The following is a 20,351-nucleotide window of genomic DNA, read 5'->3' as shown; positions in this document are numbered from 1 at the left end:
CGAAAGCATCTATAGTGTACAAACAGGCAATTATTTTGGCCAAAGCCACTTATTTCAGTGCGCTGCTTGACTTAAAAAAATCAAATGAACGAAATCAGAGACAAAGGCAAGCCAGCTCTGCTCCTCCTTCTGGACCTATCAGCAGCCTTAATGCTCCCTGAATCTAAATCCGTCTTCTTCTATCTGACGCTCACCTTCTATTGTTTTACGTGCACCCTGAGCCCTTCAACGAGTTGGCGCATTTACAAAAATCAAAATAAATAAAAAATAGAATATCATAAAATACTCTGCCACCACCTCACTACATCGGCTAGCTTCTTGTGTGAGGCAACATCCTGGATTGACACATTCCTTGAGGGCAGACTCCTGAGAGTGTTTGCAGAGCATGTGAGCGCTGTCCCCTCCCCCATTCCATGCGGAGTCCCACAGGGCTCCTTCATCTCTCCCACACTATATAAGATCTTCACCAGACCTTTATTTGACATTCTGGGCTCGATCAGCATAACCTACACCAACTACGCCAATGACGCTCAAGTCCTCCTCCCCCTCACAGGCATCTACGAATAAGACTCAAAGGCCCTCAATACAGCCTACTCCACCATCCAGGTCTTGATGGTGGCAAACGGTTTATACCTTAACAGGGACAAGACCGGAATCCTACTAATAGGTCCTCCGGCGACACTAAAGAAACTCAACAGCCAATAGATAACATACAGATCCCGGTCTTTTCTGCTAAGACCCTAGGGGGTGTACCTAGATGCCACTCTCTGGCGCTCCAAGTCGGCTCCATTGCCTCCTCCGCAGTTTACTCCACCAAACTACTGAACGCAGCTAGACCATTCTTGTCCACTGCGAGTTGCCTTTCCATCGGCACAGCCGTCAAAGTCTCAAGGTTGGACAATTGCAATGTCCTATTCGCTGGCACATCCTCCAAAAACGACAAGTCATCCAAAATAATGCGATCCGGGCAGCTCTCGGCATCCCAAAAAGGGAACATATCATGAGAGCAAGAACGTAAAGTCAACTGTTTGCCCATCAGAGTGCCCTGCTCAAAACACTAGCCATCATTCACAAGTGCCGCACCAATTCAGCCCCGCCCTCTCTCTCCCGGAAAATAATCGGAGCCCAGTCTTCTAGACCCACTAGAACACTGTACACCTACAAACTACTGCTCCCCAAAGTCAGACGTGACAAAGCGGGAGGTGCTAGCTTCCCCTATATTGCGGCCAAACAATGGAACTCGCTGCCCCCCTCACTCGGAGCAGAACCTTCCAACGGGGCTTTCCGTAAAGCCCTCAAAACGTGGCTGTTCAAATAAGACAAATATCCACTTGTAACCTACGTTTATGATTTCCGTAACAACGCCATGATGCCCTTGGGCTGCTGCGCACTTTATAAATGAATACAATAAAAATAAATAAAATAAACCTGCTTGATTTAGGGTGGGTGAAAAGCCACCTTTTGGCAAGGCAGTTGACTACAGAAATGTACCAAACCTGCACCGTCTTTGTGCCCTGCCATGTAGGGTCGAGTCAGATCTCAGAGCACATTTGCTGTGTTTTCCCTCAGATGGGTAAGCCCTGCCCACTTCTGATAAAAGCAGTGATTTTGCGGTGTTGAGAAAAACAAAATGCCCGCTAGTCAGGCTTAATGCAGCATAAGTACAAGGCCTCCTGTTTCTCTCCCATTGCATTAAAGATTAATGAAATGCAATTAAATTGAAAGAAATTGAATGTGGCGAGAGTAATGGTGGGAAGGTGATCGGAGATGCGGGAGAACATAAGTGATTCAAGAGTGGCAAGGATAGGAAGGTGGAGGGCGGTCATCGGAGCGAGCGAGCGAGGGAGGGAGCTAAAAGAAGATGAAGGAGGCGGGGAGGTCAAATAAATGGGAGGGGGCAGGGGAGGAGAGGGGGTACAGGTCACTTTAGTTTATGTGCCTGTGGAACTGACTCGTCCTATCAGTCTCTTGGGGACTGTGGACGGGCAATGTTGCAGAGCAAGGAGCAGATAAGTGGGTAAAAGCAAGGTTTTCAACGTTTGCACAATGTGACATGCATTTGCTGGTCTTAAAACCTGGGGTAGAGCATTCTATAGTTTGGAGGTGGGACGGGTGGGCTTGATTTATTTGGGTCTGTCCAAGACCTCTGGGACCCTGTGAAGACGGGAGGTGGTGGGGTCTAGATAGGAGGTGGGGAGTCAATATGCCTTTGATGAATAAGCAGGGTTTAGTTCCTGTGATGAACAAGACTTAGACTCCAAAGTCAACCAGCTGTTCAAGGGGAATCCAGTAGACTCCTCATGCTAGTGAAGTAGGATCAAGTCAACCCGTAGTTCACGGGAAAGCCAATAGACTCCTCATGCTAGTGAAGTAGGATCAAGTCAACCCGTTGTTCACAGGGAGCCTATAGATTCCTCAGGCTAGTGAAGTAGGATCAAGTCAACCCGTTGTTCACAGGGAGCCTATAGATTCCTCAGGCTAGTGAAGTAGGATCAAGTCAACCCGTTGTTCACGGGAAAGCCAATAGACTCCTCATGCTAGTGAAGTAGGATCAAGTCAACCCGTTGTTCACAGGGAGCCTATAGACTCCTCAGGCTAGTGAAGTGTGATCAGTGTGGCCTAAGACCAACAGTGTTGCCGCATTCATTACACTCTGAAGTTGCAACGGAGATCCCAACTAAAGTGGTGCATTAAGATAAACTAAGCAACCCCCCCGCCCCCCACCTGCAGCAGCCATTGTTTTGTCCACCCCGAGCCGGAGTGTGGATGACTTTCCTAACATACTCTGGATTTACCTGAGGCACCAGAGATAACTTGGCGGCAATCCTAAAATAAGATTTCCGATCGCTACTATCAGTCCGGGGGAATGGCCCCAGATCTTCCAGTTTGATGGTGGGATGCCATAGTGGCTCACATCGCCCCAATTACAATTGTTTCTGTTTTGTCACGGTTTAAGTTTTAACCATTTGCAGCCCATCCATCCCCGATTGTCCACCTTAAGCATGTGCAACTATGTGCCTCGACTCTCTGGTCACCAGCACATTTCTGGATGATCTCATCGTCCCCAGCAAAGATATTGAAAGGCAGAACATGGGCATTAGGAAGGATGAGGGAACAAGATGAGCCTTGGGGGACTCCACAAGACACCAAAGGTTGAAAGGGGCTAGGGAGACTGAAAAGAATAAATTGGTCTATACTGGTGCCAGCTGCGGTGGCTCACAAGCAGGTTGTGGTTGATGCTCTGTTCCTTTAACTACCCAGTCAGTAACATGCATTTTCCAGTCTGTAAAAGTGTTCCTAAGGCTATGCGGTGTTCGTATGCAGGAGCGCTACGGCAGTCTTTTTAATTTCCCTCTCTGCTTTCACGTCCCTCTCTCGTTCACTTTTTCTCCCCCCTCTGCCCACACCATAAGCCATTAATCTCTCCAGATCTCCAACATCTAAGAGCTTCTGTACACCTTCACCTTTGCTGACGGCACAAAAATACCTCATCTGCCAATCTTGCTGCCTACAAATGCTCTATCCTTGCCCTTACTACTCATCATGACTCTGCAAAATCCTCTAACTAGCTCTACTACGCTCTCTCAACCCATAAACTAGTAATGACCCTCCAGGCCAAGCTTCCCATGCCCTCTAGTATCCCTAAAATACACGACACCCTGTCCAGCGTCTTGGCTCTTACCCTGGACCTCTCTCCCCTGCCTATTATTCCGACACTTTCTTCACTATGCCATTTCTCTCCCACTAAACTCATGCCCATTCTCTGTGTTCCCATTGTGCAAATGATCAATGAACCTGCAGCGGCCACCTCTCCTCTTTCTACAATCTCTCCCCCCTCAACAGGCATCTTCCCCACCTGCTATGAAATAGCCACAACCGTAACTGTTAAAGAAGCCCACAGCCGACCCCAGCGGCTACTATTTCAATAGACCTGCCGCTGTCCTGCACCCACCACTGTAGAATGGGTCAACAGTATTGTGAGGTCCACACACTGTTTCCCCTCGCCCATCAGGATGTTACAGTAAACACTTTTTACTTCCTAACCACCATGCGGAGGTAGGTGGTGGGGGGGGGGCGTTGGGACGGGAGGTAATGAATAAATACAAATAAAGAGGGGGGGACTAGGGTCACCTGGGTGTCCCCTTTTGCTAAATATCAAAAACAGGTTGGGTTCCTGGGAGTGTCCCCCCACAAAAGGACAGTACAATAGATAGTATGGTAGGGACAACTGTGCCCCCCCCCCCTTCACACCGAAGAATGAGACAGGCCTGTGTCACTAGGAAGATGGGGGCAGGGATCGAAAGAGGTGGAAAAAAGAGAGCATTCAGGGGAGCGACAGCAGGACCAGCGACAAAAACGAATGTCAGAAGGTGAGTGAGGAGAAGGCAGCAATGCTACCCCAAGGTCAACGCCTAAAAAGGGAGAGTGGGTACATGTGGGGATGTGCTGTCTGCCGCGGGGTTCCTCAGGGTGTAAGTCATTTATCAGTGCATTGGCCGGGGTCTTCCACGTGGCTGCGTAAGGCCAATTCTTCTTTCTTCAGTTATTCATTTCCCTTTGGCACTTGTAGCACCAGCAGTGACGTGCCCATTCTTTAACAGCATTGACTGGCACGGGAGGCTGGTACAGAAGCCGTATAGGTATGCTGGATGATTGCCACCTTGGTCTGAAGGTGCGGGCGACGTTTAATCCGCTGACTCGAGTGCAGTTGCCAACAAATGCATTCAGAACATGTATGTTCTGATCTTGGCACAGGGAAGGAAGTGCCAAGAACGTGGCCTACCCGTTCTCCGCACTAGCGCGGGTAAGTGCTTTGAACTGCATTTAGGATTATTAATCTGTAAAGAGAGAGTATGTTCAGCGAGGGCTACAAACGATACTCCAGACCTTCGGTGTTCCATGGTTGCCCTCCGAAGGACATCGACAAGCACCAAACCCAGTGGATCCTCTTGCACCCCCAACAATCTTAATCACAGGCAATAAAGGAGATCCTTTGAATGCACTTGTGTTCATCAATCAATAATTAACTTCTTCCATACCCATTAATATGAAGTTGTGTCCTCCCCCCAGGGGTGTCAAAACGTACCCGAAACAGTGCTTTGCCCACCCTGTTAATACTCAGCCTGTTTCTAACCCACAAGTCTTCCTGGCAGGCGTGTGTATCAACAATGCCTAAAAGCGGGGCTGTTCCCCACCCCGTTACGATTACGCATCTCCTGATGTCCCTTTGTCGCCTGAAGAGCTCCCTGTGCCCGAAACATTGAACATGTGCCTTAAGAATCAATGGTGTCCACCGCTTCAAGACGGAGCGTGTTCAAAACCTCTGTATCTCATTGTTTTGGGAAATGATCGAACATGAGCGAACTCTGACTTTGAATATTGAACTTGAGTCCAACGCAATGTACCCCTTTCAAAATACGTGAACCTAATCCAGTGCATTGTCTTGTACGCCCCGAAAAAATCTAAATAAATATTTGGAACAATTTGTAACACACAGGATTCCCTTCGAAGCCTGGCAGTATTGAAGAAATCCTGAACTGATTCCATGTTAATATCACACCCATGGTTGTCCAACTCCAGGCCTTGAGGGCCCTAATCCTGACAGGCTTTCAGGATATCCCTTATTAATAATTCATGAGAAGCAATTTGCATATGCTTATTTTAAATGTATGCAAATTTATTCTCCTAATTAATGAGTTGTATCCTGAAAACCAGTCAGGATTCCAGCCCTTGAAGCCTGGAGTAGGAGTATCAATATACATGTATGCTCCAGTATTAAACAATACACGCATTTTCTACCTTAGTTTGCATACTAAGCTGGAATGGGTTGCTTTTCATGGAAGTGGTTGAGAAATGCCGGAAGCAATGACCCTGTCCGCCCTGGTAACAATGGACCAATGGTCAAGGTCAGTGGATTTGGTGCCCGCCCATTAATCCCTAGCAGTGCCACCAGCCTCTGGGTCAGGACATCCTTTCCTTGTAGCGGAGAGTCCATGAGGATCCACTGGCGTGGAAAGGTTCCGGGGCGGAGGTCGGTGTCACCTCTGGTGGGGTGCCAGTGGTGTATTTGTACACGATGTTTGTCTGGGTTTAGCTCCGCTTCCTGAATCTGGTGAATGCAGCTGCTTAATTTTCATTGTCCATGAAATCTCTCTAATCCTTTTTTCTTTTCTCCTACATCCCCCGCCGCTTGGACTGCAGTCTGGCACAGAGTGTTTGCAAACGGTGAGTGCTTCTGAATTGAATGCGTCATTTTAGATTTGCCTAAAATGGAAAACTTGTGCAGTACAGGTTAGTGATGCAAGTGCTTTATCCGTACCTGATCCTTTCTTTATGATACATTTTCAAGCGGCTAAGATGTGCAGTACATATACAGTGTGAAGGTTTGGAGGGTGAATGCCTAACTAAGTAGAAAGATGAAATGTGTGGCAAGACGAAGGTTGCAATGACTGATAGGGAAACTTCTGAGTAGATGCATTAATAACTAGGAGGTTGGTCTGGCTGGCGGCAGATGGATTGCAAACATGTGGTTTAGACTGATGAGCAGGTACATGGCTAGGGGCTTCCATTGACGGACCAATGAATAGCTAGGCAGTCGCACTGACAAACGGGCAAAATAACGTATAAATATGACCTTGCAAAGATACATGGACAGATGCACTGCTATGAGCTTGCCCTGGCTGCCCAATGCACAACTGGGAGTTTGCTCGGACTAGTGGCCAGATGGGAAGCTGGGATGGTGCACTTATGGATGGATAGGTGAAAGGTTGACTGATACAAGAACAGGTGAAGTCAGAAGCTCGTATTGACTGACCGATGGCTATCGAAGGGGAGGGGGCTTGACTGATGGACAGATGGATAGCTACAAGATTGCACTGACTATGGGAAAGATGGATATCTAGAAGAGGGCTCTGATGGTTGGGCAGACGAGCTGATAGCTACACGGTTGCATTGACTATGAGACGGAGGGATGACAAGGTGGGTGGGATATGTGGGGTGGGTGGAAGGATGGGTGGATGACTGGGAATGTGGATGGATGGATGGATGGATGGATGGATGGATGGGTGGGTGGCTGCAAAATTGCACTGAGTATCGGACGGACGCAAGATTGCACAGACTATGGGGCAGATGAATAGTTAGGAGGGAACCCTGACTGATGGATAGATAGTGTAGATGGCCACAAGGTTGCACTCATTAGGCCAATGGATGTTTGAGGGAACGCTGACTGATGGTTAGGTTGCTACATGGTTGCACTGACTATGGGACAGAGGAAATCTAGGGGAGGGACCCTGGTTGATGGCTAGATGGATATGGCTGAATGGGGGTACTGACTATGGGACAGAGGGATATCTAGGAAGGGACCCAGATTGATGGGTAGATGGCTACATGGTTGCACTGGCTATGGGACAGATAGCCATCTTCGTGGAAAGATTGCTCCCTTTTCTTTTTTTGGATCTGGAGTCTTTCTTGTGCGATGTCTCTAGTTTTAGGCATTTGTCCCATTGTTTCATCCAGCTGCCGTCACACTTCTCTTTGAGACAACCAATCCTCTTTGCACATCTGCACTGCTTTGGGACAAATGGCTGTAAAGTAAGCAGAAGTTACTGCATGGCTTGTTGGAGTATGGGCCTTGGTGGAGGTGTGGGGGGACGTGCAGGAGGGTTGCATGAATTGATGGATGAAAGCTTAAGCGTGTTCACCAACTCTGTTAAGGTTTATCGGGGGCTTCATTGGCAGAGGGCACATTGGCATGGGTGTGGCCTGGCCCTTCTGTTGCATGGATGGGGCTTCTTGGTAGGGTCACTGTAAGGATCGTTCCACCCATTAAAATCACTGGTTCCCATCTGTTAGGAAAGGGTCTCTTTTTGCAACTCCCCACTGTTGGCTCGGATCTATTCACCAGCATACCTGCCAATGGTATGCATCCTGACTGATGTTTTGGGGTCCATTTTGCCCTTTTTGCCTCACTCACCTGCTCTGCTCACTTCGTTTGGGCTGCACTGATCAGCCCTGTTTGTTACCAGTGCAGGGAAAGTCTTTCATTTTCTTTCCACCTTTGTTTTTAGATTGGAACACAGGCCACCTTGAGTGTAATGCTGCAGGACGAGCCTGTATCCCCTTAACGTTTTGGCGAGTAACAATTTGGTTACTTTTGTGATATGCTCTGAACAGGGTGGTGGCAGTGAACCGATTTACTCCTTTTCTGCTGCACTACCATGCACCTTTTCTTTAACTGCAACAATACATTTTTGAGTACCTTATTTTCAAAATGCCTGCTCCCCATGATCTAAGTCCTGTTCTTTATTGGGCGCATTACTGCCCTCTCAGACCCGGCTAGAGGATGCCCACTAGAACAAAAACACAGGACGCCACAGGACAGCAGCTGCAACCTGCACTGGCCAAACCAACAACTGGTAAGCCCTGGGCCTTTTTCTTTTCTAAGGGGCGACTCAAACCAGGTGCCCCCCTCCTTTAAGACTGGTGGGTTTAACCAGTATTGTGTCCTGCACTGTTGCCCTGCTACTTTATTAATGTGGTAGTCTTACTGGGAAACCAAAGGGCCTGCACTATCTAGAGTAGCGACACACATCTTCTGACTGTAGGGTTGGAAGCTCTACCAGAACCTTAGTTATGGAACTCTAAGCTGGTCGACCTGCTGCTCTCCGCAGTTAAGAGGGGCCTGCCTAGAACTTGCGTTCACTCATCCTCATCCCGGTGCCTGGCGATCCTGAAAAGGGTCTCTTCAACTTCATCTCCCCTCCAGTTCTTCTCACGGTCTTGCAACGTTACAGGAGTCGAAGCAGTTCTCCATTATTATTATCATCGTCGGTCCAGTCCAGCTCTGTAGTGTCATCGAAACCATGAAGTCTGCATAAGACTGGAGCTGCTGCCAGCAGGGCCTAAACCAGGCACTGAAATGAACCACTGCTCCTGTGACCTTTTTATTAGACCTCCAGAAATGGGACAAGTGGCACGGTTAGTCGTCCCCAGCACCTCTTATTTACCTGGGGCAGTGGTCTACCCTAATCATAGATGGGGAGCCTGGGCAGCTGTTTTGACGTTTGGCACTCTTCTCCTACTCCCCCTCGTTATCCCGCTGTTTCCCCTCGATCAACTGGGAGTGAAGTCCTTCGCTATAGTTACCCTTACTTGACGGCACGCAGTAAGCCTTGGTCTAGGATCCCTCCATGGGGATTTGGTGGCAATTGCTGTGAGCCAAAAGTCCTCACTCGACATCTGGTCCGTTATGCATGTATGTTTTCACTTTCTCACGACTGTCTTGGTGATTGTCCTCGAAAGGATTTTCAGAGAGGCGCGTACCTCATGCACTCCCCTGAGGAGGCCCCTGCACCATCCAGGTAAGGGTACAAGATGGACCCCAATTTACCTCTGTGAAAACCTTGTATATTTGTGTATGGGGGGCCCCACAGGTTTGATGACCACTAAAACATTTTATTGGATGCAGCCCCCTAATTGGGGCACTTATTTCTTCCTCCAAAGCCTCAATTCCACATTTGGAGGGTCTATTCAATTTACACGTAGACCCTTGGGTGCATGTCTATGGATGAGAAAGAAAATGGTTGTATGAAAATCGGCCATGGGCAGGTATGGGGGGGTGGGAAGAGTCCGTCTGGAACCTTCAACCTTCCAAGACCCTGTGGAAAGCAGCCTTCCTCCTACCAAAGTGGGACCAACGTTGCTGCTCACTCCCCCTGATTTGCCAGACCATTGTTCTCGAATGCCTTGAACACTCTGCCATCAAGTGCATATTGCTTGCTGAATCCCTCCACCAACCATGATGGTACAGAGGCAGGGACGCCAGACCGATGAAGGAAGCTCTCGTCTGCATTATCGACACCCGCAACCTCACACAGCACACAAAAGGCCCAACACACGAGAAAGGTAACATCCTCGACCTAATCCTCGCCGCACTGTCTTCCCTCCACTACATCTCTGCTCTCCTGCTGACTGGTCTGACCACCTAGCCATGCCTTTCAACATCCTGCACACCACCGCAGTCAAGCACTCTCAGCGGAAACCCAGCAGACAAACCTTCAGGTCCTTCAAGGACTTCCCAGTAAAAGCCCTCACAGAAGACCTTGCCAACCTGCACCTTACATGGACCGAACACCCCCAACCGAACTAGAACTTGCTACTGGAAGCACTCAACGCCACCCTCTCAGCCTCAATCGACTAACACGGTCCTCTGAAACAACACACCTGCAAACCAAAACCGTCGGCACCCTGGTACACGCAAGAACTCAACCTCAGCAAAAGAGTCATCAGGAAACGAGAGAGAACTGGTGCCGCTCCAGGGCTGCATCCAACCTGGCACGCCTCAAGGAACTCTGAGCAACCGCCAACTAATCAACACAGCCAAGGCCTCCTACTATCAGAATACCATAGCAGAAGCCGACAGCAAAAGTGGCACCAAAGCGACAGCAAAGCGGCCAAGCAATGCGTCAACCCGCTACCCAACCCTGCCATACCACACTTCATCGAAAATTCCACTGCCATCAACACCTTCTTCATCGACAAAATCAGCAAGATTTGCCAGCACATAGACACCAGCTCTGCATCCACAGACCCACCTCACGTTCCTCCTCACAAAATCTCCACACCCTGGACAACATTCGAGACATTCTCTACGGAGGACCTGGTAGAAACCCTGGCTGCCCTCAAACCCACATAATATACAGATGATATCCTCCCAGCATCCATCCTCAAGACCCTCCCTGCAGAAGCTCTCCTTCCCTACCTGGAGATCAACAGCTCCCTAACTCAAGGCACCTTCCCATCTCCCCTAAAAACAGGACAAATCCTGCCTCTACTAAAGAAACCCACTCTGGATCATCCCAACAACCTAGGTAACTACCACCCCATCACCCATCTTCCCTTCCTAGGTAAGATCATTGAGAACGCTGTAGCCGCACAACTGCAGCACCAAATCGACACCAACAATCTCCTCCAAAATTACCAATCTGGATTCAGACCCGGATGCAGCACGGGAACAGCAAACATACAGGTGGTCGACGACACCCTCAACATCCTTGATGATGTCCACTCCCGGTTCTACTTGACCTCTCTGCTGCTTTCGACACAGTAGACCACCAGGTGCTTACAGACACTCGGCGCATTTGGGATCAGCAACCTTGTCCTACGCTGGTTCAAGTCCTACCTCGCCAACCGCAAACCGTTTGTTCAGATGGACTTCTCTAGATCGCCAATGCTACCCATCTCCTTTGGAGTCCTGCAGGGTTCCATCCTCTGCCCAGTGATCTGCAATCTATACATGGAGCTGCTGGGAGCCATCCGAGCCAGTACGCCTACGACACAGCTATACCTCAAGATCGATTCCATCAAGGACATCCATAGGCTCAAAACCTGCCTCTCGCTGATCCAGTCTTGTACGTCAGTGCATACTTGAAGCTCAACCCCTCCAAGGACAAATTTGTACAACTCACCTACAGCAGCGAACACCCAGACATACAGAACTGGCTATCAACCATAAACCCAGAGGGCTTCACACCCGAGCTCACCTCCTGCGCCAAGTTCAAGAAAACTCAGACAGCTTGGTATAGGCTCTCCCTCCTGCGAAAAGTCAAGCCCTTTCTCCATCCAGACAGCTTTAGATCCACCGTTCAAGAACCGGTTCTATCCCACCTGGATAGGGGCAATGCACTCCTCAAAGGCCTCCCGTCATCCTCCCTTGTACCCCTGAAGTGTCCTACACGTGGCCGCATGCCTCATCAAAGGTCTACGCAGGCCATCAAAGGTTTAAAGTGACATTGTCGAATCACATAATCTCGAATGCAAAAATGTTGAAAAATGTTGGCCGAAAAAAAAAAGTCGCATGTCATTTTTTTCAAATTTTCAGTTCGAAATGGGGGTTTGCCCCCAACCCCCTGCTTTTTTTTTTAAACACCTTTTTTAATGCACGAAAGCAAAAAAAAACATTAAAATAAAAAAATAACATTCAACTTTTTTTTTTTGGGGCCAAATTTTTTCGACATTTTTGTCATTCGACATATTAACTGGACACCGCCATCAAAGGCTCCTAGTGCACCCACAAATCACCTTCAAGTCTTGCTACATCATCGATAAGACAGTCGCCCTGAAATCACCCAGCTACCCCTCGGAGAAACTCAGTATCTCCGGCGGACAGTGCACCACCAGAAGCCAGGAAAGGTTCCGATAACAAGACTTCTCTGCCAATGCCCCAAGACTATGGAACCTCCTCTCTGTCAGTATCGGACTCGCTCCTACAATTCAGAAAATAACTGAAGACCCACCTCTTAAAGGAGTCTCGCATCCTAGGCCTTCACGTCGACCCTCACACCACCTGACTCACTAGAAGCTGCCCACCCCTCTCCACCACCCAGTACAGCGATACCCCTCCTCTGTGCCCCTCTGTATCCATCACCCCACTGTATATCTGTTCTGTTAACATTGAAAAGGGCTCCATTCTGCATCTGTAATGTTGTACACCTCTGTAAAGTGTGCAGTTATGTATCTGTATTGGTATTTAGCTCTATAAAGCGTGCTGTTGCTTCTCAAAGCTCGGTCTGCACCCAATAAATACCATAATAACCACCAAACCACTCATCCGCTGACAGTCTGAGAACTGTGACTACCAAATATTATGACCGACCAAAACAAGGAGAATGACGACATAACGTGCCCACAAGCCTAGCTGTATGCTACTGACTTGGTGCCGTCCCTAGAGCCCTTCTGGCAACTTCTGCCACCAGTGCTGGTGCCCCCCCTTGAACTAGGCACGTCTGCACCATACCTCCTCCTCAGCACTCCTGCTGCTTTCATCGTGAAGATACACATGTCTACATCCTCAGGACACTCAGAGCTGCGTCTTACTCGCGCTGTCACAAACACGCATCCTATTTCTCCCCTTCTAACCGCTCGGCATCAGGACCACCTGCCACTCTGAATCATGGGTCAGTCCATCATCCCGGTTACTTCTAAGGGAGATCTGTGCCACCGTTGAGTTTGAATAAGCCTGCCTGCTCCCATTGGAGAACATTGATCATACCAAGGCCTGGTGTGATTAAACAAATGGCTATCCCACTTTCAATCCTCTCCCTGATTCCACCCACCAGCTTTTGGGTGTTTTTCAGGTTTGCCTAACTGTTACTGTTGAGACCGGCATGGTATCAAGAGATGACAGACAAATGGACTTGGAAAACCTTTATTGTTGATGGTCGGGATGGAAAAATACCTATCTTGCCCCAACCCTAAGGTGGTAATGTTCTCTAATGAAAAGAAAACTAAGGGAAATCTAAGTCTGTCAGTCAAAAGTAAACTACGGTCTGTTCAAAACCTACTCTCGCCCTCTCTTCTACAAAGTAATAGGATGTGTGGGATTTGGCCAACTTAATAGTGTTCAAATCAAAAAGTCATTGTGAATATGCATCTCTTCCGCGGCTCCCTTCCCCAAGTTCAAGACACTCTGGCTAAGAAAGTTCCACAAGTTCTCAGGGTTCAAAACTCACAGGACCTTTCCTTATCTGGATTCACTTCTTCAGTTTCTTTCATGCTCCCCTGGTCTCTGGCTTAGACCCTCCTGGTTATCCTTCAATGTACCAATGTTCAAAGTTTGTTTCCAAACACAGAAGTAAAGTTCACAACAGTTCCTTTTGAAAATATCCCTCTTCATTTGTTCCTTGCGGGACTCCCTTCCCCATGCAAAACCAAGTCCATCTGACTTTCAACTTCAGTATCTCAAATGATTCCTTCTTTCACTTAGGTCCCCCAGCCCCCGGTTGTGGCGCAAGTTGCAGACCACACAGTCCACCCATTACAGGTCACGCAACCAGGTGCCTAGCTTTGGTCTTTAAAATGGGGTCTCTTCGGACCTCCTGGATCAACCTCCTGCCTGAGGGACACCTCAATGCACTTCTTCACACTCTTGTTTCATTCACAGTATCTCATTACAGTTTTATTCTTACTTCAGTTTCTTGTTCAAAAGGATTTCAGTTTTGCTCACACTTCACTCGCGTTCAGCTCCCCTGCTGCAGCAATGCTTCTTTTCCTTCACAGAGACTTTGGGATGTGTGTACCATTATATGTGACCACTCTGCTACTGAATATCCTTTTTCATACGTTCTTTCTCTTTGTTCATATCTCAATATCTAAGCCGTATCTCGACAACTACAGGCTTTTCTTTCACTTCAGAAACTCACCGGTTATGGTTTTCGCCGCTCCTTCCTTCAGTGTTTTTGCTGTCTGAGGCCAGGGTCTCTCTACCCACCCCTCATACCCTTCTGCTTTTCCCACCGGAATGAGCACCTCTCTTGCCACACAGAGTATGGGATTAATACGCCCCACGGATCCCATCTGACAAATCCTTGAGTCTCTGCAGACACTACCTTCTCACCGCGCTTTCTCCTGCTACACTCTGCAGTATTAGTGTCCCGACGTCTCGCTCTCCGTGGCCTTGGTTTGGGCAGCTCTGGGTCTGCTGCCTCTCCGGCCCGCCGTCCAACTCACTCTACTCGCCCTACTTGCTCGCTTTGCCAAACAGGTGTGTTCCTGTTATATCCATCTGAGTAATTAACAGGTGCAGGTGGGCATAATTGAAATCAATTGCCTGACCCCGCCTGGCCTCGTTAGTGGGACGTGACCATTGGGGAAGTTTTATTGCTTTGATCTGCATCTTCCTCGTCCCAGTACCATAGTGGTGTTTCTCATGGGAAATCTGCACTCCTCTTACTTACTCTTTTTCGGCTCAGTCTTTGGATAGTGTTTGGGGAAAAGGAGTGTGTGCTTGAACATACCCTATAAAGGCTGAGGGGCTTTGGGAAGGTCACTATCAAGAAAAGGGGGGGGTGCCATGTCTCACGCTCGGGTATTCCCTCCCCAATCTCTGAAGGCCCTCTACCCAGGAGATCTTCCCTTGCATGTCCACCCCATGGAGTTGGGATCCAAAAGTGATGGTCTGCTCCTGGCCACCTGCTTAGAAGATCCCCGGGAAGTAGTTTGGGAAAGACCCTTTGGTTTTTCACATGTACATAATTTACCTTTACGCAAAGCTATATAACGTGTGCTTAACTCTGGTGTGGTCTTTTTATTCAGTGTCTTTTTAAAGTTTGATCCTGTGTTGTGTCTGTCCCGCTCAACTCCTAAGAGTGTGGCCTCCTTGCTTGCTTGATCACCGGTACCTGCAAGTTGTGCTAAGAGCCCAAGTTCTGCCTAAATCATTTACCCACTGATACATTAGGGTTCTAGGGAAATATCCTGACCCTGCCTACAGTCATTTCTTTTCGCCCTACTACAATGCCTATTAAATACAGGCCCTAAAGCCTCGCACCGTGCCGCCATGATCTTCAGCTATCTGTGAAAATAGAACAGCACCCACCTGCTCGAATTACGTTCTGGTATCTACTGTTAATCTTGCTGGAGCACTATTTGCTGCTAACAAAAATAATTAGGTTCTGTTGTTTTTGGGCCGGCTAAGTGTAGCAGCGGGCTTTTAATTATCAATGCAGGGTAGTCTGAGATCATGCTGGGGGAGATGCCCCTTCCCTATCGGCCTACAGATCTTGAGCTTTGGATCTAGTGAATAGCTCTTCCAGACCTTGGGATCATGTCCACAGCTGTGGATCCCATCTGCCCTAGGCACCACACCCCACTTTGTGCCAAGGCTCTGGGCAATGCATTGTCCGTGTGGACTCCCTACCTGTGCAGCAATGGCATCTTACGCTTCACTACCCTCTTCCAGATCCTTTCAAAATCTTGATGGTGGAGGGGAGAGACTGAACTGGGAGTAGAGCTAATGATTGGATGGGGTGCACATTCTTGGGGCTGGCTGGCAAATGGGTGGGGCGAAGGGACCCTTTTGGTTACCTATTTACCCTCCAATTATATTTGTGTGCTTCTGCTTTAATTGCTTTCTATCACCCTCTAAATTACCCAATCCTTTTTAATTGCCCCTGTTCCTCTTTACCTGGAATGTTGTTGCATAATAAAGCTTGTGTGACCAATCCTCCATAAACCCAGAAAAGAAAACTGTTACACCTGGAAACTGGCATTTGATCAATGTTCTCTCTGAGATGTAGCAGTTCCACGTCATGGCTTCCGCACACAAAAATCAAGATGGCCGACATTGTTTAGATCACCAGTCTAGCTTGTTTAGATTCCCCTTCATATGACCTAGTTTACATTCCTCATCTGACAAGGGCCAGAAAGCAAGCAGAGGTTGATTGTAGGAGAGGCAAGACTGGAATTCCATAGGTTCTGGGAGTTTCAAAGAAATTGGAGGGAAGCTCCCAGTCAGTCAGAGCTCAAGTGGACGGGGTGTAAGATGGGCAAGATTTCTGGAAGTAGCGAGTTGTCATTTGGAGCTGGAGAAGGAAGCCTCAAGCTGAAGTACCATGAGGATGGCGGAGACCATCCCGGACTCCCAGGACCTGACTGATAGGCGGAGACGCTGAAGCTTGAGAGAACCTCTTAAGACCCAGAAAGCATCTAAACACAAGATTAGCACAGAGAACCCTGAGAAGCGCCTAGAAAGTATTTGAACTTGAGAAGGATTGAGAATTGTGGAAGACTTGGAAAGAGATAGCAAAACAGTCTATTGAGTGGCAAACCCAAGAAAGGATTTAAAGGAGAGACCTACTGTATGCAAGAAACATGGTCTTACAAAAGAATAAGGAATGACACTTTGAGACAAAGTAACAATGCCCTTGTGTTGGTAATACCACTCTGCCACATATGTTGCAAAGAGTGCTACGTGTGTAAATGGTGTTAACCATTTTCATAATGGAACTTGATGCAAGGACATTGACCTTCCTTGTTGACTGTCTTTGATAACCAGTGATGTTTATTCTTAGTTACCATTAATGGTGTAAGCCTTAAGGACCCTTTTGATGGTGTAAACATTGTGGCTCTTGTGCTGTGTGTGCTGAGTATTTCTGTATCCTGTTACTTGGTGCCGCTGTGGTGTCCAGACCTGGGGTGTGGAGAGTTGGTTCTTATGGTTGTAGGTTGTGCATTCATTGAGATTGAAGAAGATTCATCTCAATGGAGTAATGTTTCCTTCTCCCTTACGCAGAACTCCCGGTTCCAGATGAGCTCCGCAGCCCGGTGAAAATCCAGAGGGAGGAGCACCGGACGCTACACTTCTTCCCGCCGGAGTATGGAGGTAAAGTTGCGCATCTCTCTGGTTTGTCTATGGAAGGGTAGCTTGCAAATGGTTTGCATGCTGATGGCCTACACTCTCACTTAACAACCTCCTTCTCTTATCTAAGACCTTGACATTAAATCAGTAGTAATAGATGCAGGAAATGACAGCAAGTCATTTAGCAAAAGGAGGAAAAGCAATATTGATTAGCCTGAGGGGGCGCTGTTTGACAAGTGGCAACTGTGTTTCTCAGTTTCAGCTCCAGGAAGCAAAAGGCAAAGTTGCTTACGGTCCACATGTCACCGGGGCCCCGTTCAGCTAGTCTTGCCTTTAAAACCAATGTAGCTTTGCTTGACGTGACTTGTAGGCCCATGCTAAGCCAAGTGCCTGCATGCAAAGTGCTGTGTGATAAAAGGTGCACCGGGTGGAAGAAGTGATGTGGATGAAATGGGACCACAAGAAGCGGAATACTGAAGGAGCGGGGGGGGGGGGCAGGGGTAGCAGTAAAAAGGTAAAGTGATGAAGAGTAAAGACTTCTAATGCAGTGATGGGGAGTTGCAAGGAGTGAGATAGGGAGGAGCCAAAGTGTAACTTCTTTTAAAACAGTCCTTAGGCGTGAAACTGGGGGACTGGAGAACAGACCAGCCACTGGCGTTGGCAAAAATGTCTAGAATGGTAATCGATGGATAGTCGCCCAAAACAAAAGGTTGTGGATGGACTGAAAAGAGGTCATGGCGTAGTTAGGAAGGACAGTGTATTCATTTATTTTTAATCTTGGAGCAATCAGAAAGTAAACCATTGTATAAAGAAAAAGGGGAATATTCTAGAAATTAAATAATGTAATTGTTACAAATAAATTACACATTTTCTGATTGATGTTAGATGTTTGGAATTGATTGGGCTATAATTTTGCACTTGTAAATAGTGATGATATGGTTTGGATAAATAGTATATGTATTTTGGTTATGTTTTGCAAGTGTTATAAGGTTTAATGAACCATAAAAACACTAAATAAACAAAATAATTGTTAAAGGATAAAATGGAGAAGATCCACCCACCCACAAATGTAGAACAGCAGAAATCCCAAAGTAAAAGCCAAAGCAAATCCGTGTGTTTCTAACACTTTGCAAAAGGCTGGTTATGGCGAGTAGAGAATCCCAAAGCAAGTGGGCATAGGCAGAAATGGCACGATTAGCATCCATTGATGCATCGCGATGGAGAGTCGGTGTTGCGCGTAGCGTAAGGCCCGCCGGTACTGTGCAGCAGGACAAGGGCTTCAAATTGATGTTGAAACCGTTTCAGAAAGTGCAAGGGAAACCAGTGCGACCGGACGAAATAGATCCGATTTCATCGATTTCCTTTGCACCCATCACCAACCTGGCAGCGGTAGGAGGTGTTGATCCCGTGGAGAAGGAGCAGATGCTGGAAATCTGAGATAGGTCTGGGACCTGTTTTCCTTTCTCCTCCTTCTGCCTGTGCGTGTATGGGTACATGCGTGTGGGTGATGTCATGTGTGCAATGTGATGAATGGCATGTGACTTGCCTTGGGTATCCCCACCCAAGGCCATTAGGGATGGTTACCTGGCTGGTGGGCACTGGTGGGTCCTACATGTACATAGTACTTACCTAAAGATATAACTGAAACAGGACTTACCAGTGGAAGTTACTCGAGGCACCAGCACTTCAACTTTACTACACACACCGTTCCGCCATCCAGTCTAGAAACAGCTATCCGCAGCAGTCAAAAACCAGGTAAAGCTGATCGACGGGTGCAAATGAGTTTGCAAATGTGTGATTTTAGAGTAAGCAAAAATAAAGAGGTGATGGCTGGAAGGTTTAGAATTGATCTTAACCTCTGGAAATTGCTCCGGGCAACCCTCCAGACCAGCGTTCGTCACCTGCGAAGCCATTACAAAAGGGGAAAGACCATATGCACATCAGGCTTGTTGGGGAGAATTCTCATAAATATGCTAATTCCCTTCACCTTAGAGACCCCCAACAACTTTGCAGAATTTTGAGGACTTGATTTTTTTTACCTGGAAAGAGTGTGAGCCTTTTTTCCCACTCTCGTGTGTTTTGATGTGTTTTTTACACTTGTGTTCTCTGATTATGGAGTTTTAGATAACTCCATAGGCATCATCTTTTCATGTGTGTCACACAGCACCCTCAGTGCAGTGGCACAGGGATGTCTTTTAGACTTCCCAAAGGTTTAGAAACCTTCTCTGGTATGAACCACTGTTTCCCAGAGAATGTAAAGTGAAATTGACTTTACTAGTCTTTTCAAAATTCATAGACCCAGCACACACGATCTTACAATGGAGTGCTGGAGGGGTTACATGGTATCCTCTGTGTCTAAACACTCATGTAGCAGTCAGGTTCTACCCTTTCCTATTGAAAAGGCTGGTGGCAGTGGTTTTACAATGAACTACCAGGATTTTTCCCCGACCGTGAACACCGGTAGCTAAAAATCACAGAAGCCATGTTTTTCAAGATAGCGCCTTAAGCCCCTTTGTTTAAACTGGTCCCAGTCTTGTTTTTTCACCATTTCTTTTTGGAAAGGTCCTTCTAGTGTTTGTCTCTGCGTGCCAAACCAGGTTTGGTCCCTTTGTTCGTATGCCTTTGGCGGGCTTCAGGACTGAAGTCCGCCCTTGGCGTCTGAGTGTCTGGGGTGGGCAGGAAGTGAGGGAGGAGACCCAAATGCACTCTGGCGTGATTGGCTGGCTGTTGTACGGCAAGGTCAGCCACCCTGCTGGTTGAGTGACAGCTAGGCTGGCATGAAAGGGAGAGAACTGGATAAAAGGTGAGTTTCTTGGCTTGGAAGGCAGACTCGGCCACTGGAATGAAAGAACCAAAGACCACCTGGAAGAGTACGGCTGCTGCAACCACTGGACCGTTCGTTTGCCCGGTGAAGCCCTGCTGCAGGTCCGAATTGCCAAACTCCATTCGACAGAGAAGCTCCTTCAAGGACGGTTTCTTCCTTTTGAGTTGGTGGGACCAATCAACTCATAAGACACCTGGATACCATTCTCAAGGCTGGTTAGGATTAACCAGGGTGAGGGACACCAGTATGTGTTCTTGAATCTACAGCTACTGGAAACTGAAGTGACTCCGTTTTGTTTGCTTTCTTCAACGATCACGTGCAGTGCCGGAGTCCCCTGATGTCCTCCCTCCTATCCCCACGACTGAGGCTCAGGAAAAGCGAGATCTACAGGAA

At 47.8% G+C, this 20,351-nt stretch overlaps 1 protein-coding gene across 4 annotated transcripts in view; it reads left to right on the top strand.

Moving 5' to 3' along the window:
* NRBP2 (nuclear receptor binding protein 2) overlaps positions 1-20,351 on the top strand; it is a 464,081-nt gene that overhangs the window by 283,493 nt on the left and 160,237 nt on the right. For all 4 annotated transcript variants that reach the window (XR_011278688.1, XM_069621852.1, XM_069621853.1 and 1 more), the window contains exons 7-8: positions 6,202-6,225; positions 17,069-17,158. Coding sequence is in view for 3 of the 4 variants with exons in the window: in XM_069621852.1 (XP_069477953.1) it covers positions 6,202-6,225; positions 17,069-17,158 (114 nt within the window). In the remaining variant the exon portion in view is untranslated. The remainder of the gene's footprint in view (positions 1-6,201; positions 6,226-17,068; positions 17,159-20,351) is intronic.

Source organism: Ambystoma mexicanum, chromosome 5q (assembly GCF_040938575.1).
Source record: "Ambystoma mexicanum isolate Mex_15411 chromosome 5q, UKY_AmexF1_1, whole genome shotgun sequence".
Lineage (NCBI taxonomy): Eukaryota > Metazoa > Chordata > Amphibia > Caudata > Ambystomatidae > Ambystoma > Ambystoma mexicanum.
The sequence above is the reverse complement of the archived record's forward strand: the minus strand, read 5'-3'. Positions and strand labels throughout refer to the sequence as shown.